Here is a 26,547-nt window from a genome sequence, read left to right on the forward strand (position 1 = left end):
AAAACAGAAATGTAGCAACCAAGGCAATGTATTACTCTTGACCTCATGGATACTATTGGGTTTTTATCATGAAGGAGCCATACACATATTTTTGTGCAAGTTGGTGTTAGTAATGAATGGTGGTTATCCTGAAGTACAGATATGGTATCTATTCTAAGATTATGATGTTGTAAAGACTCTTGTATCTCTAAAAGACTGCTGGATTAGGGGAAGCAGCATCTCTGCTTGTAGACGGCTGAGACACTTCTACGCCAGTTGCCAGCCCAATCCTTTAGACTGTCTAGCAGCACCTCACCAAAACCCAAATAGTAAAGGTGATTTCTGGCAGTGTAGAGCATAGACTCTGAAAACCTCTTGGGGAAATCTCAGTGGAACAAATACTACCCTTTTCTCTCGTTAGCAATACGTCTCTTACACACACACAGGCAAGAAAGAAGATGCAGGATAATTTTCAATAAATGTATTGAAAAGACTGCATTCTACGCTAAAATGCATGAGCTGTAATGATTAGGATAATGACGAATAACAATCAGGATTGTGAAAACAAGGGATGTAAATAAAAACAACATATTTGCAATAAAAATGAATATGCAAAAAGCATTTTTTCTACCCTAAAGAGAGCAACGCGTGATAAACCTTATCTGCCCACGCCATGTCCATGAGAAGCGCCCCAACCCCCTTTACCTTGAGGCTATGTCGGCCTCCAGTAGTCCGTATAGACGCAAAGGCTGAGGTCTGCTGCAAAGTGACGTGCAGTATAGATGGAATATCCTGGGTGGAACCCCCCCTTTAATGGCCTTGATTTCACAAGGTGTTTTTATAGGGCTTGTGTTATTGTTAGTGCAGACATCCCGACATGGGTATGTACCTAAACGTTGGATTGTGTCCAAAAACTTGTATCAGCAATATCATAACAAATGCCAGACATGTTCTCATTCTGTTCTTGTCCAACGTAGAGCAAAGAACATGATGACAATCTAATGCATACATTACGCTTTCAGATTATTTAAAAAAAACATTTTTCCTAAAATGCAAGCAGTGCTAAAATGAATAAAATTAAATAATAAAAACAGAGCATGTTATCTAGGTAAAAGGGCGCAGGCCTGCAAGCCGAAGCTAAGCTTAACTCCTGTACACAGGCAAACTAAAATGGACCCACGACAATGACTCAAGAAGATTGAGTGAAAATGTGGAAAGGTAAGGTTAGTTACCAATAACAACGGTTTCCGAAGCAAGGGTATCAACCTTCCCATCAAACACTCTTGCAGTTTTAGTAACACTTTTATTTGTAGAAAAATATCTACTCAAGTAAAAACTAGGAGCTGAATTAGGCTCTACTCACCATAGAAATAGGTCTTTAAATAAAGAGGCACATTTTACTCATACATACTATAATTTAGACAGATTTTTGTTATTTTTTCTGTTTTAGAAGAGGATTTTAAAAGAAAAAATAAAGTGAACACATTTTGTGCAAGCATTAGAAACAATAACGTTTTCAATTAGAAGTGTCAAAGTCTGTCCTGGCACCTGTGAATTATTCAAAGATTATGAATGTGGAGGAGGAGGGGGCGTGGCCAAGGTGCCGAAGATGGCGCACGTATAATCTCCTCGCTCCGGAGGGGCCTGCAATTATCCGTATAAAACGAACCGGCCCTGGTGCAATCGGAGCTGGAGCTGCGGAGGAGACCTGGGGGAACTTATCCAGGGACCGCGGAGCGCTGTCTGGACCCTATTACGTGGCTCCTGAGCCTGCGGCTGGCCCCTAGGCCGGAGCCGGGGACTCGGGTGAAGGAGCGGGCCGGGGCCGGTGACCGCCTGAATCGAGCACGATTGAAGCGACACTGTACATCGGTGTCCCGAAATCAGGACGGAGTAAAACCAGCTCGGAGCGACCGGGGGCGGTGGACGGCCTCGCGGGCCGGGAGCGGCTCCACTTAACTAAAAACCCGGAGACTAGCCGAGAGTGAGAAGGAGTGTGCCCGTGGCGGGCGTGGCACGACCCGTGGACGTGTTCGGAAGACGCCGGGTACGGAGAGGCGACCCCGTGTGAGGTGAGCGGGAGCAGCGAGTGACCTTGAGGGCCAGGGCACCTGCGGAGAGAGACGGCGGCCCCAGAGTTTGCGCCGCGACGACCGGCTACACATAATGAAACACCCAGAGACAGGGCAGAAGTTAGGAGGAACAGACCTGTGACAGACGGGGCCCGACCCGTGCACGCACTTGAGAGGCACCGGGAGAGGTGCTGTCAGAACACCGGAGGCCTCGACTGGTGGTGACACGAGCTCCCAAGTGCAGAGGGACAAGATTGGAGACCCCTCTACAGCAGATTGAGGCAGTGAGACAGCGGCCCCCAGGAGTGGAGAGAGCAATCCGGAGCCCTGCATTGGCAGCACCGCTCAATCCGGGATTGAGGTGTCGGCCATGGGAACGAGACGGGAGGCCTGGTGAGGCCCGGTCAGACTACGGCACATCAGGCGCAACACTAATGCTAACGCTAATTATTGGGAGCGAGCCCCCCCCGGGAAGCGAAGAGAGGTGAGCGATCCCAATAGCCCAAGCAATGTAGTGTCAATGACGGTCCCTGAGTGAGTAACGGCGGGATCTGAAGTGGCTCTTGGCTCTACGACGCGCCCGAGGAAAGAATAGTGGTTGCAGAGTGAGGGAAGAAAGCCGAAGATATCAGGGGTCCCGGAGTGGATCTGACCGACGCCCAACGGAGATCGGGCCTGGGCCTGTGGCCGCCGAGGCATATTGCCTAAAAACGAGGAGAGTCCGCCCATAGAATCGGGCCCACGACCTGGGGGTGCGGCCCCCCGGATCCACTTGGCCGATGCCCTCCAAGGATCGTCACAAGGGGAAAATCATGGAGCCTGGGTCACCGGCAGGGCGCAAAGAACTGGAAGAACAGACCCACTCACATCCCAATGTGCAAGACACACTAGACAGAATATTAGGGGCGATTGAAGACACGAAGACCACACTACAACGAGATATCAACCAAGTAGCGGTCGAAGTAGGCCTACTGAGAGCAGACCACCATAAGCTGGTGGACAGGGTCAAGGAAACGGAATCCACATTGGCGGACATTGGGCCGAAACAGAAAGATCTTGCGGCCGAGGTGACATCCCTGACCCACAGAGTGACGCGTCTAGAACAGAGAGCAGAAGATGCAGAGGGAAGAAATAGGAGGAACAATGTGCGAGTAGTGGGCCTTCCCGAGGGGGCCGAAGGGTCCAATATGGTGGACTTCTTGGAGAAATGGTTTAGTACAACAGTGGCGCCCGGGGACCTGACGCCCTTCTTCACGCTGGAGCGAGCACACCGGATGCCTGCGAGGCCTCTCGCCCCTGGCAGACCGCCCCGTGTGGTGATTGCCAAACTGCTGCACTACAGGGACAGGGACACTCTTATACAGAAGGCTAGAGAGAAGGGCCCGTTCAGAGTAGCGAATGGCGAGGTGACGCTGTTCCCGGACTATACCCTAGATGTTCAGAATAAGCGGTCCTCTTTTGTAGCAGTAAAAAGGGCCCTCAGGGAAGAGGGGGTCCAATATTCATTACTGTATCCGGCCAGACTGAGAGTGATATTGGATGGGAAGACTACTTTTCTCCAGACGCCGGAGGAGGCATGGGAGTGGCTCGAGAAACGGGGCCCCGGGCTGGGCGCCCGGCCGATGGGGATGCGGCTGGGGGCCGGGCCCTTTGGGCCCCGGGGGCGCGGAGACCTGGGAGTCGCCTGAGGCTGGCGCCAACAAGAACGCAAAAAGAAAAAGGCAGGAGAGCGGCCTTGGAGGCGGCGGCCCGGGTTGGCGGCGGGGCTTCCCCTCCGGGAGGCTCAGAAGAAGACTCAGAAGAGACAGTGGTTTCCTTGGACGGGGGCCTAGGCTGCTCGGAGCATGCCCCTAGGGTAACACCACAGACTGCTGATGAACTCTGATAAGTATGATACGGGAGGCTCTAGGGCTGGGGTGCGACAGGAGAATGTGAGGCCCCTCCGAACCTGGCCGCCCCCTGAATCAGCACCTCGCTGGTCTAATTAGGCTGGCGAGAGCTGTAGCTACATGGTTGAACAAGTTGCACTGTTGCACGTTTTTCTGGGCCACCAGCAGTTTAGCAGGCGCCCTGGGGTGGGGGAGTTGGGGTTTAAGGTTAAAAGTTACCTTGGCTATGTGGGTGGCATGGTACAACGATAACATAGATCTGATCATGGGAAGGGATAGACCGGGAGCCCGGGTAAACCAAGGGCGCTGTCATCAGATTATCATATTAAAATGGCAGACTACAATTTATTAACATGGAATGTCAGGGGGATGGGCACGCCGGCCAAAAGGCATAAAATCCTCACCTACTTAAAGAGAAGAGGGGTGCAGGTGGCAATGCTACAGGAGACTCATTTAGTAGCCGGGGAAGTAGAGAAGCTGAGGCGCAGGTGGAGAGGTCAGATGGTTGCCACGGAGTACTCAGCCTATGCAAGAGGAGTGTTGATATGGGTCAGGGCCGGGGTCCCACTAAGAATAGATTCATCCAATATAGATCAGGAGGGCAGATTTGTTATAGTGGAGGGGAGACTACATGGTATTCCGATTATCATGAGCTGTATTTATGCCCCCAACCAGGACCCGATCCCCTTCCTAACTAGGTTGTCGAGCCACCTTACCCACCAATGTACAGGAGAGCTGCTAGTGGGAGGAGACTTTAATGCAATACTAGACACTAATATGGACAGATCAGCCCCCCCGCTACAGGGCGCAGTGTCTACTAGGATAGCCAAAAAACTTTGTGAATGGCTGGACGCCTGAGGACTAGTTGATATCTGGAGGGAACATCACCCAAAAGACAGAGACTACTCATATTATTCAGGCCTCCACAGACTGCACACTAGAATTGACAGAATGACATGCACGGCGGGCCTTATGCGATACATAACCCGTTCAGAGTATCTTGCACGCACACTGTCGGATCATAACCCCTTGCTGCTGACATTAAGAGTAAGGGAGGATAGGCCCCCAATACCATCATGGAGACTGTCCCCTGGGGTACTGGAGGACCAGACATATAGAGAGACCCTTCGCAGCCACCTGACAGAACATATTGAGATTAACAGCGGATCCACCCCATCTAGGGCCACAGAATGGGAAGCACTCAAAGTGGTGACGAGGGGCTTCTGCCTGGGTCAGTTGGTGGGGGTGAAACGTACACTTGAAATAGAACTAACCGCCTTAGAGAAGAAAATACACGCAGGGGAGCTGAGACATGGTCTTGTAGATCAAGACAACGAGGAGTATAACCGAGCCCGTAGAGAGCATTCTTGGATTGTGGAGCAGATTAGATGCCACAGCGTGCAAAATTATTTAGCATCAGTACAATCAGAGGAGGGCAGATCAGGGAAACTATTGGCATGGCTGGTACGCCCAGACGGGGGTGGAGAACCCATAACGAGTGTACAAGACAAGAAAGGAATAATCAGACATAGTCCGGGCCCAATTAATGATGCATTTAAGGAATATTATATGCACCTATACAGGAAACCTTGCGATATAGGAGTGGAGACTTTCGAGAACCATCTGCGGCGAATTCCGCTCCCAACCCTGAGCCTGGCAGAGAGAGATAGCTTGGGGGGTCCCGTGACAGCAGAGGAAATAAGCAAGGCCATAACGCGATTGGCTACCGGGAAGACGCCCGGTACAGATGGCCTCCCAATGGACTTTTATAAAAAGTACAAGACACTGCTGGTGCCCCGGCTAGCGGAGGTGTACGGGCACACTGCGAGAGGCTTTGGTGATCCCGCTCCCCAAGACTAAAAACAGGGAAGCATCAGTGACTGACTTCCGTCCATTATCAATGCTCAACAGCGATTTTAAGATCCTAAGCAAGATCATGGCTAGCAGATTGCTCCCCCTCATGACCACATTGGCTCATGTAGACAGGAACGGTTTTATTCCTGGCCGCAGCACCTCCCTAAATTTAAGGAGAATGTCGAATGTGCTATATATGCCAAAAGAAGAGAAACCTCCTGTGGGAGTCTTACTTGCGGTTGATTTCGAGAAGGCCTTCGACTCAATCTCAGGGCCGGGATGCTTAGAATGGGATTGGGGGAGGACTGGGTTAAATGGGTGGACCTGCTATATTCGTCCCCACTGGCCAGGGTAAAGATGGGCAGAACAATATCCGATACATCGGGGACCAGGCAGGGATGCCCCTTATCCCCATTGCTATTTGCACTGGCACTTGAGCCACTGGCGGCCCAGATGCGTCAAGAGGGAATGGGTAGAGGAATTGAATGGGGACCAAACGAGCACACTATCCCCAATATGCTGACGACATTCTAGTGTATCTGAGAGATGGAACCAGTGGAACCATGGGCTATGGAGATACTGGAGGAGTTTGGGAAGCTATCGGGGCTTCGCCTCAACCGAGGCAAGACATTTGTATTTCCCATACTACCAGACTGCATACCCCCCAAGACTTGCCCAAGAGATGTGAACTGGGCCCCACAGACCTTTAAATACCTGGGCATTCAAATATTCCATGAATTGAACGACCTTCGGGATGGATATCTAGATAAGACGCTCCGCTCCCTGCGCTCATCGGTGGGGTTCTGGCGATCACTGAAACTAACGACAATGGCCAGAGTGGCATTGTCCAAAATGGTCATGCTCCCACGCCTCCTTTACTATTTTACTAACTTACCGTTGTGGATCCCACCGCCTTGGTTCCGGGAATTGAACGCTTTACTACGGGAGCTAATCTGGGACGAGGGCCGCAGGCGCACAGCACTAACAACTATATGTAGACCGTCACGTATGGGCGGACTGGGGGTCCCTGACTTTGAGGCATATTACCTAGCGTCTCAACTGCAATGGGTGGCCGGATGGATGATGGGCAAAGGACAGACGGACTTGCTCACTCCCCACGGAATCGTGGACACAGCTCGAATAACAGCACGTATAATAGAGAGGCGGATTGTTCCCCTTGGAGACAACCTAATGACTAAAGTTGCGATGACATGCTGGAAGAGATGTACAAAAAGGGTGGGAACGGGCACACCCTACTCCCCAGCACTACCGCTGTCGGTCTTAGTGGTGGACCCAAAGAGGTTGGGCTCCGGGGGTCTAGGTCTGGAACCATGGACTAGGGCAGGAATAGAGACGGTGGGTGAACTTTTCAAGGACGGGGTGTTGAGGAACTTCGATGACTTAGTGGGTAATGGGGTTCCCCAAGGCCAATTCCTTTCTTTCGGGAGAATGGTACATACTTTGAAAAGTCACTGGGACACGATTAATGCAGAACCTATGACACATGGAGTATTACACCCCCTGCTGACATTGGGTGAGGAACCCCACTTGATTTCTAAGTTATACCGCGCCCAGGTAGACAATGCGCTGGACCCCCTATACTCTCTAAAGGAGAAGTAGGAGAAAATGATCGGACACGATTTAACCGAGACAGAGTGGAATATGGTTTTGGCATATCCCCGGGGAATCTCGCGTAATACCCGCTTACAATATATCCAATATAACTACCTACATAGAACATACCTTACTCCTCAACGACTGTTCCGTATTTACGGAGGGAATCCTAGGAGCTGTCCCAGATGTGGGGACAATGAAGCGGACTTTGACCACATGGTTTGGAAATGCTCAGTATTACAGACTGGTTGGTCAACAATGATCGCGGTCATGACAAGACTATATGACACGGAGCTGCCATTAACTCCGGATATATGCCTACTGGGTCTAAAAACGAATATGGTACCGGGAAAGATTAGTAAACGTTTCCTGGACCTAACATTAGCCCTCTATAAAAGATTGATCACGAGGGGTTGGAAGGCCCCCCCCCCTCACTGACTGAATGGAAAAACGACGTAACGAAATGGACCAGGGCTGAATTACAAGTCCTGAAGGCGGAGGAGGCAAAAGGTGTCCGACAGAACCCCATAGCTCCAAAGTTGGAAGACCTAGTGATGAGATGGGAGGACATAACGAAAAGACCAATAGTCCCCAATGCGGAGCCTAGAGTAATAGGGCTCTAAGCTGGTACTAGGATGAGATACTGATAATGCCCTATAAATCCATAGGGAGGAAAAGGGTAAGAACTCCCAGAGAAGCAATTAATTGAACATGCCAACAGCAAACACAGGATATGGAGGGCAAAACGGAATTGGTCGATAGTGTCCACAAAGAAATCAGAGGGGTAGTGAACGAGGATGATCAGCCACCACCCATAATAATAGAATGCCCAATGCGAGTCCTCCCAACTAACACAAACACCACCCACGAAAAGCCACCAAGTTTGTACATAGGTTAATGTAGAATTAGAGCGGTTACGAACACACATAAAAGGAAAGGGTGCCATATAACAACTCGGAACAGGACCTCTAAGGACAAAAGTATTAGTACATCAGTACTAAAGAAAATAAAAACCAAAGGAAGGGCAAGATGAGGTGAAGCCAGGGCACTTCAAATAAGTGATACTCCAAATAAAGAAATGTTTCCTATATGTGTGATGTATGGTGGAAACAAATCGTACCCGTTAATGCATATGTGTAATGTAAAACAGCGAATTGTTAATAAAAATATATAAAAAAATAAATAAAATGAATGTGGAGGAGAACACCCATACTGGAGAACTACTGTTGGCTTTACATACGTTTTCTCTCTGAGTATACTATCTCTTCCAGGCTTTTAGAAGTGAGGACAGATGAAACCCCACTCTGCAAAGGGGACAGAGTGAAAGTAATGCTTCACGAAATGGGTCCCGATAGAAATGTCCAAATTATTGTATTTCTGAAACACTTTTAAAGGCCTACTATTAGAATCCAATGTTCATAAGTCAAAGTACTGCAGGTACTTACAGTTCTAACATGAATTATGGGAGTGTGTGTACGTGGGGAAATGTCTGCCAGACTGTTTGCCCATTTATAAGAGAATTCTCCCTTAGCAGCTATAAAGTAAAGCCGTCAATATATTGAACACTGATTTAGCACACTCAGGACTGCTTGGGATACTTCAAGGCAAGATGGGAGAAAGATGTTGAGATCTAGACCACTATGACTGGGGGAGGAGACAAGGAGCCACAGTGGTTGTCACAAAATACACCTTTAGGCTGGACAAGTGGAAATTACTGCACAGAGTACATTTTACAAATGTGAAACCAAAGATAACTGATGGGTGTAGGAAGCTGGCTCTGTATATATCAAAATGAGATATATTGTGCAGAGTCCAGGGGTTCCCTTACTAGTGGACAGGGGCTTGCTCTAAGTAATCCCAAGGTGCTCTTTTAGGGGGTAGTGTAGTCGAGCAGCCTTATGCTGATCAGGGAGGATTGTTAGACACCCACAAATAAACACACATCGATTAAATGAGGCACACGGCTCAAGAAAGCGATCCACACCAATTAACAAAAATAACAAGTATCCTGATGTATACTTAGGCACCAGAAACAATATGATCAGGTAAGTACGTTTTGCAAGAAAAATCTTTACAGTTTTGAAAAGTAAACAGTGCAGTTTTTGGAAGCTGCAATGTTACTCTAGGGAGAGAAAAACAAGTTCTGCATCCAGGTATAGTACAGTGACGTACAAAACCAATCTCCTGGACTTAAGGTAACTACAGGGAAAGGGTCAGGACCACACCAACAGGTCACACCAGGAGGCACTGGGGTGGCCGGATGCAGAGGTGTAGTACAGCATCAGATGCCCAATGTTAGTTAATGGAGATCGGTCCGGTTGAAAAGAGGCTGCAGGTTTGGACAGGGAGTTCATTCGAGGAGAACCAAACAGGTGGGTTCAAGTCTTGAGATGCTCCGGGACAGAGGGACACCTTTGGTCCACTTCTCCATGGGCCAGAGGCAACGGGTGCAGAGGTGTCCTGAGGCATCGGGTTTTCTCCACTGGGAGCACTCGCAGTTGAGGGGGCCTGCAGGCCGAGGATGCGTCGGAGAGCCCACAGTTGGCAAGTCCAGGGAGGGCTTTGGCTCTGGAGGGCTGGGGGACCACGTTGCCCGGATGCGTTGGTGCTTTCAGGTTTCGGGTGTTTGCAGTCCAGAGACCTCACAGGTCTTTTAGGGTCCCTACAAGATGCAGAGAAGCAGGTCCGCTGCTTCAGGGGAGTTTCTGGGTCTTCGTTGAAGGCAAGCAGGCAGGCCTCCCAGGCTTTTGGAGGCCCAGCAGCTTGCAGGACGAGTTGACTTTGGACCAAATCAGCAGGAACAGCACTACAGGCCGACAGGGCTAGGGCCAAGTCAGGTGCTTCTTCTCTGGGCTTTGTTTATGCAGCTCTTAAGCGTCCTTTGTAGGTTGACAGGAATCTAATTTCCTGGTGCCAGTGGATCCACTAAATACTGAATTTAGGGGTGTTTCAGGGAGTGTAGGGTAGTAGTCAATGGGGTACCTACCCCTGGGGTCACTACACCCCTATATAACCATTTCCTGTGGGAAGTATGCATAGCCCTGTCCCAGAGCTCCTAAATCTGCCGACACTAAGATGGCAGATTTCTACATGTGGTGTTTACATCAGGCAGCTCACCTTAGGGGTGGGACTGACCTGAGGGTTGAACACACCTCTACAAATACTCAATTTCGCACCTGTCCCAATGCCAGATGAGCCCAAAGCAGTCCCCAAGGACTACAGCATGTATTGTGCCACCCTCGGGACCTCTCACCCAGCACATGCAGACTGCCGTTGGAGGCTGCATGTCTTGGTGCAGCTAAAAGTGAAAACATGACATGGCACACAGCCTGGGTGCTCTGTCCCCTAACACTGCATTCAATAAATGTAAGTCATCCCTACAGCAGGCCTTACAGCCCTAAGGCAGATTGCATTACTTTACATGTGAGGAAATATCAGTAAGAGCAGGTGTGCCCCTGCTATGTCTTTGTTGACTCTTAGACATCATGAGTGAGCAGGGAAGCCAATTTAAGTACATGTGCTGGACACTGGGCAATGCAAGTTCCCCAGTTACATGATGGCTTCATAGAAAATAACAATGTTTGGTATCAAACATCTCGTGTTAATAAACCCTCACTGATGCCAATGATGGATTGATTAATAGATGCACCCAGAGGGCACCTTAGAGGTGTCCCCTGAAAACCTACCAACTACCCATGTAGGAACTTACTAGTTTTAGCCATCCTGCCTCCACAAGATAAGATTCTGGCCCCCAAGTGTGACAGCCTTTGCTCTCTGGCGGTCAGAGACAAAGCTTGCTCCGGATGAGGAGTTTTACACCCTCCCACCCAAGAGGATGACCTGTGAATCTGCATTTCACAGTAGGGGGCTTGGTATGCCCTTGGTATGCAGATCTGGCTTCAATCAAAGGAGAGATGCCGACAAGCCCCCCCCCCCCCCGGCCTAGGTACCAGGGGTACCATTTTTTACTAGGGACTTACAGCGGGGGCAAGGGTATTGCCAATTGGGGAACAATTGCACAGTTTTAGGGAAAGAGATTTAGCACTGGGGACCTAGTTAGCAGGAACCCAGTGCACTTTCAGTCAAAATTGCATCAATTACCAGGCAAAAAGTGAGGGGTGACCATGTCAAAAAGGGGCACTTTCAAACAGTAGGGTGTACCTGATTAAGTGCCTGAAGTCTTTGAGGTTAGGGCACATTTCCACAGATCCTCTAGGCATGTCCAAAGAGTCAAGCTATCTTGACAAGTTTAAGTGGGTTCTTTCTAAAGTAATAAACACTGACGTTGCCCTACCAGTGACAATCACATTGTTAGTATTATGAGGTGATCAGAGTCTGCCAAAATCCTTGAAAATGTTTGAAAACTTGGGTTTGCAGTTGCCCTCATGGAGAAGCCACAAAAATGGGGGGGAGTCCATTAGCCCGAACTTAGACACCTGATGTGCATGACGGTCAAGAGTGTGGTAAAGGATAGTAGAAGCTACCCCACAAATTAAACAAACACAGGGACCTAGGATTAGACACTTTAATCTTGACTGAAGCTTCCCAAAATGAAAGTGTAAGAGGGAAATAACAGTTTTTAACATATTATCTGTGATTTTAGAGTCAGGGCAAACTGTTTTATCATTGCTTCTGTTCTGATCCCAGGAATGGTGCCTCTTCATGGCTCACTTATGACAATTTTCATTGTGTTTCTTTTACTTTCCTGCTTTTGTTAATTGAACTTAAAATATATTTTTATTTAAAAAGCTGTTGCATATAGTACAAGGTAGTTGGAGTGGATGCTTAAAGTTTTATTGCCAAAAGACTTCAATATAAGGCTTTAATCCAGAGGATGAGTTACAAATAAAAATATCTCTTATCAACAGTGGTAAATAAAAATAAGAACATAGATGTACTCATTTACATATACCTGAATTACTATGATCTCAAACACAAACGGTTCATCAGTTTCATGTAACATAAATAAATGTAATCGAGGAAAGTAACTTACAGCATTTATCAAAGTGAAATCCTCATAAATGAACAAAAAGGCAACAACATGCATCAATGATTTAACTGTACCTCTTTGCAACTTGCAAAAAACACGATGCTCTTTTTCTTCAGGTGATTTCGTATGAATGAGTACAACATGTTAATTTTTTGAGGCAGCTCACAAACCACATAATTTTGTTCCAAAGTTGCTGGGGTACTAAAAGAAAGATTTTCTGGTTAGAAAACCAAATTTTGTGAAGAAAAGTTGGATATTACATAAGGATACCTTTCACATAACATACAACTGGATGACACATTTCTACTTTGAAGCTCATAGAATTTGACATGCACCTATCTAATCTCTAAATGCAGATATTACATGAAATCCAGCTCCACGTTGCTTTCCTGTGTTCATTTCAGACCTTTCTAGTGCTAGTTACAAACATTGTAGTGTTCTTCCAGATCGCACTTAACTGCATAGAGAAGAAATGGCTGTTATGATGCATGTCAATGTCCAGATTCTTACTTTCCAGTAGTGATTGCCCAGGAACCAGAGGCAGAACATGTCATGGGGAGCCGCACACTTCACCAGTTGGGCACTGCAGAGCAATGGGCTGTCCGAATCATTGGAGACTTTATTCGTTTTAATTTTATCTCAAGGCTCAAATGAAAGCTGGATTCCAAGATAGCCATGGTGCTGGGTTTTATACTGAAGATTGGAACAACCTCTTCAAGATATTCTCCTGAATCAGTGGCAACATTTAAATCATTGTGTCGTTCCCCAGACTCACCATTTAATTTTATTACAGGCTTCCTGTATGCATCTCGCTATTGGATGTCCACTGGGTGATGACTATTTTTACAAACATGCTGAAAGATTATAAGAGCTGACAAGACATCAGAGGAAAATTGTGCACTCATCAAGCAGTCAGGAAGCGTACTGCAGAAAGCGGCTTCAAGAAATTACTTGAAGTGGGCATCTTCCTACCTCAAAATAATCACAACCTATATCTGAGTGAACCCTCAAAGGCACTAAATTATCCTGAGCTCAACACCACGGTATGGCACAGAGCAGACAGGGCTGATTTAGGCTAAAGAGTGAAGTATTGATGCAGTACCAAAACAGTAATAAGGTAAAAATGTCAAACAATAAAAATCTCAACCCGAATTAGAAAAATAGAGGACAAGTTAATAAGGTAACTGACACCAAGATTACAAAAATTCAATTAGGAGGTCTGAAGATTTTAAAAAAAGAAGTTGAAAAGAGCACCAAAAAGCTAAAAGTGCCAAAAATAGTAGTATATAAAAAGGTGCAATTTGAGGCAGACCTTGCTAATCAAATACACCAACCAGGTTCGTCCTAGTCTAAGAATGTACCTTCTAACCTAGCTGTTCTAATCCCTCTGCAACCACAGGACTACACTTCTAAAGCCGCCAGGATCTCAGAGGAGGCACTTAGAGACTCACAGGGTGTCAGGCGAAGGCCAACAGAAGGGTCCAGACCAGGTCCAGTTGCCACTGGTCAGCTGGGTACTTCCAGCAAAAGGCCTCTTGCAGATTGTAGTCTCCTATAACCAGAGAGGAGGTGAGCCAATTGACACTTGGAACCTACTTCTTTCTCCTGGGTACAAGAGGAAGCAAGCCCAGTCCTTCAGGACTCCCTACAGGTCACAGACAGCAGGTCTCGCATTCTTCTGCTCTTCACATGTTCAGAACATCTTCTTAAGTGGGTGCTTGGAGATGCCATCTTTATGCCTGGCACTAGATATTGGGTGGGGATGACTCCTGTGCCTGCACTAAACAATGAGGCGAAAGCTCCCAGGGGTAACCCTACCCAGGTTTGCAGCAGTTCCTGTTTGCTTTACTGCAAGCAGACTGAAAATGTGATGTATGTTTTCAACTTGGGCTCTGACAGCATAGGTAGTGGGGGAGTACATGCTATGGTAATCCTAGGGTCCTTCCACATCTAATACTAAAATCCAGTTGGGCGGCAGGCGCTGTACTCACAACAAACCTAGAGACAGAAGTCTGGTAGGGCAAAAGCAGGGTCCTCTGCCAACCAGATAGAGAATACATAAAAATTGCTTTTGCAACCTGTTCTCTCCCGCTCATGTGTGCTCCAAGTGTTACATAGGGCTCAACAGACCTGTCAAGCAGGACACTGTAGTGTCAAGAAGGGCACCCACAGTCTGTCCCTTTTATATTATCTGGTGTTCAGAGGAGTGATCTCTTCCCATTCAGGTCAGCCTATTGTTTGCTCCTGAGAGGCAGTCACACCTATTCAAGGCTGAACAGAGACTGTAAACTGGCAGGGAACTTATGCTAATTAGCCTTCTGGCAGTCCAAGGAAGTAAATGTTAACTTTCCAAAAGGTATTTGCATTAATATTTATTAAAAATCAGACGTCACCATTGAATTGAAATTTAATAATGATATAAAAAGTGGTTTAATTAGTTTTCTAGTTGGCCCCATTCCCAAGATATAGTATTAGTATTTTCATATGTACTCTGGTTTTCTACATAGGACAGTCGGACCTGCCACAGTGGAAATACCTAATTTTGAACAGCTGATTAGCACACTCCAAAGAGTATTCCGCACATACTTTCAAAAGATATGTTCAGCTCAGCTAGACAGTAGAGCTTTTCAAGTCCTATTAGTGGTGAAGTAGGATAAATACATATTTTTTTAGGATGAAGTTTTAAAAAGTTAGGGTTCATATAATTGTGTAGCTTCTATTCATACTTTTTCAAAGTAAGACTTTCTTGGGAAGGACATTTGACTATTGCATGCAGGTTGTGGTATTAATAGCTCTGTTTTTACCCATCAGTAATCTCAGTGATATCATGTATGAATCAAATAATGTTGGGACTAGAGTGGATCATTGGGGAATGCCAGAACTAAGGGGTACAAGAATGTACTGCCCAGTCTGAAAAGTTGATTTGCAGATATCACTGGAACCAGCCGAGAACCACATATCTGAATTTTAGCCATTTTTAAGGACCTAATAGAACAAGAAGGCAGGTGATACCTTTGTAGAGCACGGAGTGGATGTTTTTAAAGTATTTTAACTATGGCCGTTTTTGTGCTGCATTCTTTGTGAAACCCTGATGGTTACGGGGCAAGAAACCTGTTCACATCAATGGATATGTTGAGTTAATCAGCTACACATTCCTCAAACACTTCACCCAGCTGTGGTAGCTTGGTGGCAGGCCTAGATTTAGATGCTTGGTTAGGGTCACCATGCGGTATTGATGAAATGACATGAAAAGCTTCAACCCATAGTACTGTGGCATCAGGTACCCAATCTGAAAAAAGGAGGCGATGAAAGAAAAAACAGTAGAATAGACGTCAACAAAGGATCCAAACATGAGCTATGTAGGTTCCAATCCATATGACAGGTGAGGAAAAAAATATAACTAGTGGGGGATAGAAGTGCACTGTGTAGGACAGATATATGTGTGTGGTACTGACAAGAACATTTCTGCACTTAAATAGCTTTAGAAGATGTATCCGGTCCCTGCCAGCTACTGGTTGAGAATGGGAAAGCTTTAAGAATGCAGCGTCTTCCCAAGGAACATTAAAAGGCATCTCTCCTACCTGGACAGTTACAAGGCACCCCTGAACAGTATGTCTGATTCCTACCTGGATCCACTGAAAAGCATCTTACTAGCAGCTTCCCCATTAAAAGTTTTAAAGTAGTGTTACCTCATCATCCAATCCTGGCTGGCCTACACTGGCTACCACTACAGTCTCCCATCATCTGCAAAACATGTTGCATCAGCAACAAGGACAATCCCACCAAAAACACCACCCAGGCTGATCCCATAACAAAATCAACCTCAGGATGCCAAAGCAACAACCAAAAAAGTCATCAGATATTTTATAAAACAACATAAAGGAACAAAAAAGGAAGAGACAAGAAAATAAAACTTCTCGGACATACAAAGGATATGGGATATAAGATTGTCAAATTATACTCAACCCTTCACTTATCCAATTTAGGAAATAGGTTGAAAAACCCATCTCACAAAATACATTTCATGCACCACTGACAAGACATTCCCTGGCTCTTCTCAACTCTGGGGTTAAACTGAAAAAATAACTTTCCTACATGCCTCACTCTCCTTGTTAAGTGCATGAGCTGATCACAACCTTGCCTTACACATTTTATAGCACTATGCCATTTTGCAACTTAGCCTAGTAATACATAAATTGAATACACACACACACACACACACACACACACACACACACACACACAGCCAAAGGAAAGCAGACATTTGTCTTGAGTAAACAGTTCAAACTGTAGCACTAGGCTGCTTCAAAACGTATCCTAGTACTAAATAAATCTTAATATACCCCCACACACAGCCAAAGAAAAGTAGACATTTGGCTTGAGAAAACAGTACAAGCTGAACATATTTTTTTTTTAAACATTTTGGCCAAAAATGATCATTTGAGACAACTGCAAATGTAAATGTAAGAGCTCTTGTAGACTACACAAATTTGCCGAGCACTTGGGTCAGAGAACAAAACAGTCAGCAAAATACTCAGTATCTCCCCCCCCAAAAAAGTTCAAAGTAAAAAAAGTCACCTGAATTTTGCTTTATCGTGAACCCAAACATATTCTGGGTCCTTTAGACTCAGACGTGCCAGGTCCTTTACAGATTTTGTCTGAGTGGCAGAGAAAAGCAGTGTTTGATGTTTCTTAGGCAGATTTTCTATGATAGCATTCATGGTATCAGCAAAACCCATATCCAGGATCCTATCAGCTTCATCGAGAACTAAAACAAAAGACATAATGAAAGTTCTAAGTCTGCACATTATATGCTAATGACAGAACTATAAATAATGATGTACTAAATGCCACCACATACAATGACAGAGTACTTTATCTGAACAATGTCTTTTTAGTGGATGCAATTTTCAAAACAGCAGTACAATCAGATCCATAAATGTTGTCCTCTGTAGCCAAGATCAAAAGAAAATTGAGATCTAGCACTGTAAATTTCCCCAAAATGGGCTATGTTCTTATATATTACAATAGACACAAGATAACTTTCATCCCAGAAAATATTGTATCACAGCTCTTTTGTCATCAACAAGTTCTTAAGCCTGGAATATGTACATTTTCAAGCAAATGAAAGATGAGGGGAAAGCAGAAATTCCAAACTAAAGCCAGCAGTTCCAAAAGCAACCTCTAAACAAAACTTAAGAAGTAAATACTTAAAACAGAATATTTAGCAAACCAAAAACATGTAATGCCATTCTCAAAGACACACCTTTTAAAAAGATATTCTGTGTTGTCATTTACTTACTCAACATTTGAAGATTACATGCATGAAAAAAAGAAGTTTCATCCATGTGCTGTAGAAGTCGTCCTGGAGTACAAATCAGTATATTTGTGCGATGGATACTTGCTGATTCTTGTTTCAAGTCCTGAAAAACAATAATTTGAAAAAGAGGCAACAATGAGCTCTTTTCACACAGCCAACCTTTCATGGTTATTAAAATCCAAACATCCCATGAAATAGCTATATTAATTATTGCCAATAGGCCAAGAACATCCAACAAAGGGCAGCTTTTAAGTGATAGGGGACTTTCTAAATGTCAAGGTCAGCTGCTTATTTATGTGAAATAAATCACTCTTTACAACTGAAAATAAACTGTTGGCACAAAGGCCACTGAGATACCATGCCTTGAAAACATACGTGAGGTTGATTTCTGGACAGGGGTAGGTTAATTCTATTAAGACTGTCAATATTTAGAAGGTGTCTGCTGCAGAATGGTGACAAGTCTCCCTCTAATTGGTCTAGAAAATTCATAGTGGGAAAGATTACCTTCAATGAGACTCTTGCACAGTTATCCCTTGATCTTACTCCTTTTTAACTGGTTTAGAATCCCCTGAGCTAGCCAGCACAAATAGGGAAGCAGAACGCAATCACCTTTACATTTTTCAATGCAAGCACAGGTCCTGCACCGGACCCAACATATGTCACATCTGAGCGCACTGGGGTTGATGGCCCATTCTCCTCACCTTCTGGGCACTCGTCTTGTTCTTCAGGAGGAGCAATATCATGGCCTGATATATAAAGAAGAAGAGTGGAGCCACTGGACCAAAGAGCACTGCGTGCCTCATGCGCCCCATCTTGCTCTGATACCATCTGACTGAGCTCCACGTTAGAAACATGCAACTTCAGCATCTTCTCAAACTGATGCTCAACTCTTATAACTGTGTCTGTGTTGCCTCTTATAACTGTTTCATCTCCCAGAACAACATTCAATTTTGCCTGTGCCATGTTTTTAAATGACACGTAGAGGGCCGTTAAACAAGGAAAGCAATTCAATGGAGGTACTGTTAGCGCTGCAGTAAATTGAATGTACCAATACTGAATCCTTCTTAGCCAAATTAAGCAATCTGTGTCCCATTACTGAGCTCAGAATCTACTGTTGCACCATTACATTTTTTCAATATAGATAGAAGTCTGTTTTTTCAGCAATGAATTCCACTACAGAATAGCAAAAGCCAACGGAAGGTTGATTTGTGAGGGCCAGCTGCCAAGAACTGCTCTCCACTTTGTGCTTGACCTCAGTTGTGACTGATATGCACAACAGAGCAACTTTATAACTGCCTCTGCAGATAGGGGACAAAGTGAAAGAATAAGCAGCATCATCCATAAGGAAGGAAAGCGATGTGCCCTGCTTTACAGGTGGAAGCAAAAAGGCGAGGACAATTACGATGCACCGCAGTAACAGTGAGACTCACTCAAGAAGGGATGCTTGCTACTGGGGAGGCAGGAAATAATGATTTAATGTGGCAGTATTCAGTTAAGAATCTTCACCACTATTTTCTATTGGAAAAAGCAAGATTAAAGGGAAAATGGATGACCAGTCTTTCTTGATGCATAATGCTCAAAAACAGTTCTTATGGGCCTTTCTCAGCCTACCTTAAATCTGACGTCAAAAAATACTATGTTGCCACAAGAGCAAATGTATGATGCTCAACTGAAACTTGATATGTTGAATACTTTGCAGATGAACCATTCTCAGTAAGTGTAAGCATGTCCAAGCTCTAGAGAAAAATAAGCTTCAGTGACAACATATCTCATGTAATAGCAGACATGGTGAAGAAGCGTTTGCACTCTACAGTACTGCCGCTGGATTAGGTGCTACTTCAAACTAATACTGCCTTCAAAAACATCATGGCTCTTTTATTTAAACTCTTTCTATATGTCTTCAATGATTTTTTTAAACACTATCTTTTAAATAACACACACAATGTGAAAGAATATTAACAAGATACGATTAGCAACGTTCCTTGTCCCCAGTGCTTCAATATAAGTCATAGCATAAGCTAATATCTCTGTTCAGATTTACAAGTCCATGGTGAATCATTGCCAATCAGCTTGCAGCACACTGTCATGAATGTTCAGCATATGTTTACACTAACATCAAGCACTATTGCGAAAAAAAATTATATCATATTAGAGGTATCCTCTAGAAATCACCAAATGTTTTTTCGGTATCGATGTTAATGAAATTAACTGAATTTTAAAAGTATAAATTACTTAGAATGTGTATTATTTATTTTGTACAAACACTGTAATATTTTGACACTCCCAAATCAGACTGCAGTGCAGAAAAAGGATGTGAAATATTCGTTCTTAACACAACCAAATTTTATGTGTGCACAGGTAGCTCTTACAAAGAACTCAGACATGACCCATCCTTTGCATCACTTAGGAGACTACATTGCACACATACATTGCCCACAAGGTTCAAACACATCTAATTATTGAAAATGCCCATGAAAGAACAATGGTGCTCTCAAATAGTATTATGTATATTCAAAATGCGAAACAAAGGTATCAATAAACCAGTTTTCAAGAAACAAAACACAACCTTTTCCCTTCCTGTATGCCAATGATGTTCTATCCTGACTGGATTACAACTTAAAACATACCTTTCCGCCAATGATGAGACCAGCCGAGAACTCATGGTTCTTCCCAATTTTCCGCAGAACCTCAAAGGTTTGATAAGCCAGCTCTCTAGTTGGTGAGATTATCAGAACACCCAAGCCATCATCTGCTGTCCACTGCTGACGATACAAGCATTCCAAGGCCTGCAATGCCAAAAACAATGAATTATGAAACCTTAAACTACCTGAACAATATAGAACCAGTCATTCAAAATACGAAATGCAACAGACAAAGGTTACTAAGTAGGGGGCACAGTATATATATTTTTTTTTTTTTTACAAAGGCCTACAATCATTGAAACAATGTGACCCTGTTAGAAAAGCCCTAATTCACTGTGATTCTGATTAGCTTAGTATTCAATATACTATCAATGCAGAATCTTCCTAGATTTCACTCTGCACCCAGGATTTTCATTGTGTTGTCTCTTCGCCATGTTTTGAGAAAATTAATAGTGGTAGGTGGCTGAAATTCTAGTGTCAATAACAGGTCCCTTTCTGCCATTCAGGTAAACATCAAACCAATCCCTCTAACTATGGATTTCTATTTTATTATGCATATTTGCTCCTAAAATGAAATGGCAACAACAGTTTGACATTAATACCATGTAGGTGATGGGGTGAGGGGGGGATCTGTGAAGCATACCTTAGGATGGACGAAAACTCAAACTTTTCAATAGGATTATAGGACTGAGGTCCAATGGGATAGCAGCCCAATGATTCATGGTTGCCAAAGGTACACTTCAAAGTAGAAACACATGGTCCAACCAAGACCATAATTGGTCTTTTACTCAAGGATTTGTCTGGAGTCTAGCGAAGGACCATTGGAACAAATAGTCGAACTTTGATCCTGTATTCCATCCATCCGAATATGCACAACTCAGAGAAAATGGTGAGGGGTATTCCTCTTTGTTTCTACTTATTGCCCATACATTAATTTGAAATGCCTTGATTTGGGTACCATTCAGGCTTAACACTGCTTAAGTCTGCAGAGTTGCAAAGGTAAAATTCCTGGAATTTGGTGTTAATAAATTTTGCTATACATTCGTTGCTCCCTGTATTTTCTGTCTCAGACAACCTAAGTATATGGAGAAGAAATCCACTAGCTGTAACAAGGACCAAAACTGTAGAAGCAACCACAAAAAAGATGAAAATTGTGATGAACCAGATATAGGACATAATCTTAAAGATTATCTGAAAAGAAAAAATTAAGATCTTGTGCCAGAGAAAATAAATGAATCATTGAAGAGTCAAAAGTCACCACCACAGTCGACTGGATAGAACTGCAGAGTTGTACATCTGGAGGCATTACGAGTGTGGGAAATGACCATCTGTGGCCTGGTATTCCCCCAGATCCATGCCTTCCCTTCATTACCCTTTTGTTTTTGTTGGCTTTAGGACTTTGCACACTCTCATCATGCTAACCAGTGGTAAAGTTTTTGTGCTCTCCCATTCAAACATGGTTCAATTGCAATAGACCTGATAGGCACCATTTTTGTACTTATATGTCACTATTATATTGCACTACAAGTAAGCAGGGCCTGCAAATTAAATGCTACTATTGGGCTGCAACGCTCATTGTGCCACCCACTAAAGTAGCACTGTAAAACGTGTTTCAGGTCTGCCGATGACATATAACTGCAGTCTCGACCTGGCAAAATAAACCGTTTTCTAGGCCTAAACCATTCTTTTTAATACTTATAAGTTACCCATAAGGTTGACCCTAAAAGCTCATAGGGCATGGTAAATGGGGTTTAAAAAGTAGGACAAGAAGACCTAAGTTTTACATGTTGTGGCACTGAAAAAAAACAAAGATGTTTTTCACAGTGGCAAAGCTAGACTAATACTGGGTTACTGTAGGAGGCTGGCCTGGTTTGTAGTGGGTATCTAAGGTACTTACACCTTATACCAGGTCCAGTTATCCCTTATTAGTGAAATGTAGTCCGTGTCTAGAAGCCAGGCTCCCTATGGGTAGTGTGGATGAGCAGCCAAGGCCTAATTAGGAGACATGCAAAACCACCGTAGTCAAACAGTACTCACACACATGAAAGAAAATACTAAGTGTTACAAAAATAAAGGTACTTTTTTGGTGAAACAAATGCCAAAAATACCTTAGAGACTATACTCCTTTAGGAGGTATGTAATATACACCGTATATATACTAAAATGCAGTGATAGCGGTAAGAAACAGTTAGAAAACAAAGCAAATAGTGAAAATCACAATAGTTAGTAATGGGCCTAGGGGGAACACAAACTACATACTAAGAAAGTGGAATTCGAAAGTTGGTTTCCCACCTAAGCAAGTGTAGTGTGAAGAGGGGTGCTGGGAGTGTAAGATAACACCAAAGGTAAGTATTAGAACCCACCACAGAGCCCAGGAAAACAGGAGTAAATCACAGTACTTTTCTAGAACATACAAGAACATGTGATAGAAGATTTTGCAAGAACCAGAAGAGACTGCAAGACACAAACAATGGATTCCTGGACCTGAAGACCTGTGGATGAAAGGGACCAACTCCAAAGAAGCACTGAAGAGTTCAGGGAGAACAGGAGCCCCTGCTAGCCCGGATGAAGGTGCAAAAGAAGAACCACTGGTGAAGAACAGTCTTTACTGCACCCAAGAAGACCAATGCGGGTTCCTGGTTGGTGCAGATGATGTCTGACGCCAGATGGAGGATTGCAGTCTGGTTTGCGTCGCTGGATTCTGCCAACAAGCCTTGGCACACGCAAAGCTCGTGGTTAGCAGAAAATGGCACTGCCTGGGACCAGGAGGGACCTGGTGACCTCTAACCAGGAGGGGAGACAGAAGGGACACCTCAGCTACTCAGAGAACCCTCAGAAGACCAGGTAGCGTGCACAGGAGTCCCACAGCACGGGGACAAAGAAGGTGCAAAAGGAGGCCCACGCAGCACTACACAAAGGAATCCCACGCTGTCGGAGAACCATGCAGAAGGCTGTGCGTTGCAGGAAGGAGTGCTGGGGGCTGGAGCTGCACGGTGTACGAAGAACTTTGTGGAAGGATTCCAACAAGCCTTGGCAACTGCAAAACATGCAGTGCACGGAGTACTGTCTTGCGTGGAGAGTCAAGCTCTTACTGTTTACCAAAGTTGGACAACTGGACTTCGGGCCCGTCAGGACCACTTCAGTCCACCACCCGTGTTGGTGGATCCACGCACTTCTTCAGGAAAGGGAACCCAAGCCACCGGTCGTCGCTGCAGAGAGGTGCCTGCTGAAGCAGGGAAGTGGCTCCTTCACTTCAATGGAGATTCCTTTGTTCTGCTGGTGCAGGCTGAAGACATGTAGTCCTCGGAGGATGCACGACCTGGAAACAGTTGCAGTTGCTGGCAGGAGATGAAGATACAATGTTGCAGAAGTCGTCTTTGCTTCTTTGTTGCAGTTTGTAGAGTTACTGGAGGGTCCAGATGAAGTTTCATGTAGAAGATCAAGTAAAGGATGCAGAGGATTCCTGCTGGAGTCTTGCAATCCGAGTCTGAGGAAACACCCAGGAGAGAGACCCTAAATAGCCCTGGAAGGGGGATTGGTCAACTAACAGGCAATCATCTATCATCTCTGACGTCACCTGCTGGCACTGGCCACTCAGATGCTCCCAGAGTGCCCTGTCAACTTGGAATCCAAGATGGCAAAACCCAGGGACACTCTGGAGGAGCTCTGAGCACCACCCCTGGGGAGATGATGGACAGGGGAGTGGTCACCCCCTTTCCTTTGACCAGTTTCAGACCAGATCAGGGACTGGGGGTCCCTGCACTGGTGTAGACTGGATTATGCAAGGAAGGCATCATCTGTGCCCTTCAAGGCATTTCCAGAGGCTCTGGAAGGCTACCCCTCCCATGCCTTTAACACCTATTAGGGTGTAACATCCCTCTCCCAAAGGAAATCCTTTGTTCTGCCTTCCTGGGCTTGAGCTGCTCAAGCAACAAGAGGGCAGAACCCTGCCTGTGAGGTGGCAGCAGCTGGGGCTTCCTGGAAAACCTTAGAAGGCTGTAATGACATTACTGGGGGTCCTCTAAGGAGCCCCAGAGTGCATGGAATCATATAACTAATGCATACAAAGGCCTTGGGGTATGATAACAACATGTTTGATACCAAACATGGCCATATTCAGAGTTACCATTGTGAAGCTGTACATAGGTAGTGAACTATGTATAGTACACTCGTAAAATGGCGTCCCGCACTCACAAAGTCTGGGAAATGGTCCTCGATGACGTGGGGGCACCTCTGCTAGTGCAGGAGTGCCCTCACACACAGGTACTCTGCACCCAGCCTTCAGGGTTGGAAGGCCTGGTATATGGGTGACTTATAAGTGACCAGGTGCAGTGTAACTGGCAGTGAAAGGGTGCATGCACCATTTCACACAGGCTGCATTGGCAGTCCTGTAGAAGCCTTGGTATGGGCTCCCTATGGGTGGCAAAAGAAATGCTGCAGCCCATAGGGATCCCCCGGAACCCAAATGCCCTGGGTACCTAGTTACCATATACTAGGGACTTATAAGGGATGACCAGTATGCCAATTTGGGATGAAATACTGGATTACCATTATGCAGTGACAAAACTTAGAGGAGAGAGAGCATAAGCACTGGGGACCTCATTGGCAGGATCCACACACTTCCATCAGGCAGAAATTGTGGGTATCATGCCAAAAAGAGGGTACTTTCGTACAGTTACCTTATTAAATGTTATATGTTATAACTTCAGTTTGGGAACAGCTAGAGAAACACTTCTTCCAATCATCTAAATTGTAATTTCAATTCCTCTTTAACAGTGAAGTTGGATTTTAACTTGCTATTTTGAAAATGCCACTTTTAGAAAGTAGATCTTTTCCTGCCTAAACCAAATACGCCTTTTTGCCAATGTCCAGGGTCACAGGTAATGGCTCTCCTGTGGTGTGATTTGTATTCTTCCCAGACAGTTGACAAAGGACCTGCAAGTGGGGAAAGGTACTCATTTACTGAGGAGGATGAGCCCAGCCCCTTCCTGAGCTTCAAAGGATAGACGGAGTGCTCTACTCAGCTGCTTCCTGACTTCACAAGATGCCTACCCTGCCACTGGCAAATGCAGCTCACATCTAGGCCTGCCTGCCTCTCTTTTGTTTCACTAAGCAGACTGGAGCAAAACCCAGGGAAAAGCGAAGAACTGAGCAGAACCAGTTTTTAAGGGTAGATCAAGGGGTGCCTCTCCCCACTGGCTGGCACTGGGCATAAAAGTGGCAAAATCAGGCCAGCAAGATGGCATAGTAGCAGTGCAATGTGCGAGCTCCAGCAGGACCATTTACATCCGCCTTGAACCCTGCCTTCCTAGTGGAGCCTGCCTCTCCAAACTGACATATCTAACGCCCTGAAGGAAACCTACAGTGGTGGGGAATCAGTGATGGCCCCCAGGAGGCTGTGAGCCAGGCGATACCTCACTGAAAGCCAGCAGGGCCTTCCAGCAACGTGGCAGCCGCAGGTGTGCGAGTGTTTCTGTCAGCCCCATAGGCAAGAGAGGCACAGCAGCCTAGGCCAGCACAGGGCAGTTGAAGCGGCACCAGGGGCCGGAGTGCTTCTGTTGGCCCTACGCTCTCTCCCTTTTGTTTCCTGAGTTGGCAGTTGGCAGCCTGTGATGCCGGAAGAGGCCCTGAGCAGAGCCAGGTAAGTTGGCGAAACCTGCACAGTTAGAGGCAGGTGGCGCCTTGGATGGAGGACGGGTGGCCCTAGTAGCCTGTAATGCCTACAGGGGACGAGTCAGCAGGGAAGCGGCAGATGGAAGGGGTGTATGGCAAGGTGGTGTTCCCTTCCCCCCCTCCACTTCCTTTTCAAATTTGGGCAGTGGGCTATTCATCGGATACGCTGCCAATGTTCGCTGGACACATACCTTCCCCACGACCCGGGCAGGAGGAGAGGATGGCCCAGAGGTTCCTGATGAACTCTGGGGGCAAGGCGGATCGGTATCGCCGACAGGCAGGGGATCAACAAACCTGAGTGACTGGAGTAGAGGTGAGGTGCAGCCTGGGCCCACGGCTGTGCAGCGATCCAAGAGAAGATGCCCTGCTGAGGGTCTGGGGAGCAATGGGTGGCACTTCCACCCCAATATTTATCCCAGGATTGGGATGCGAGAGGGGACGAAGTAGCGAATTTGACCCTGATACTCTAGCATGTTTCTGTCTGTGGTCCTTCCCTGTCATTTCCCCTCCTCCC

General features: G+C 45.6%; 1 protein-coding gene across 1 annotated transcript in view; it reads right to left on the bottom strand.

The window, feature by feature from the left end:
• DDX10 (DEAD-box helicase 10) overlaps nucleotides 1-26,547 on the bottom strand; it is a 794,248-nt gene that overhangs the window by 707,950 nt on the left and 59,751 nt on the right. The window contains exons 4-7 of the mRNA XM_069202312.1: nucleotides 20,346-20,504; nucleotides 17,701-17,821; nucleotides 16,977-17,166; nucleotides 12,473-12,599 (exon numbers count right to left, since the gene is read on the bottom strand). Coding sequence (XP_069058413.1) covers nucleotides 12,473-12,599; nucleotides 16,977-17,166; nucleotides 17,701-17,821; nucleotides 20,346-20,504 — 597 coding nt within the window. The remainder of the gene's footprint in view (nucleotides 1-12,472; nucleotides 12,600-16,976; nucleotides 17,167-17,700; nucleotides 17,822-20,345; nucleotides 20,505-26,547) is intronic.

This window comes from Pleurodeles waltl, chromosome 8 (genome assembly GCF_031143425.1).
Source record: "Pleurodeles waltl isolate 20211129_DDA chromosome 8, aPleWal1.hap1.20221129, whole genome shotgun sequence".
Lineage (NCBI taxonomy): Eukaryota > Metazoa > Chordata > Amphibia > Caudata > Salamandridae > Pleurodeles > Pleurodeles waltl.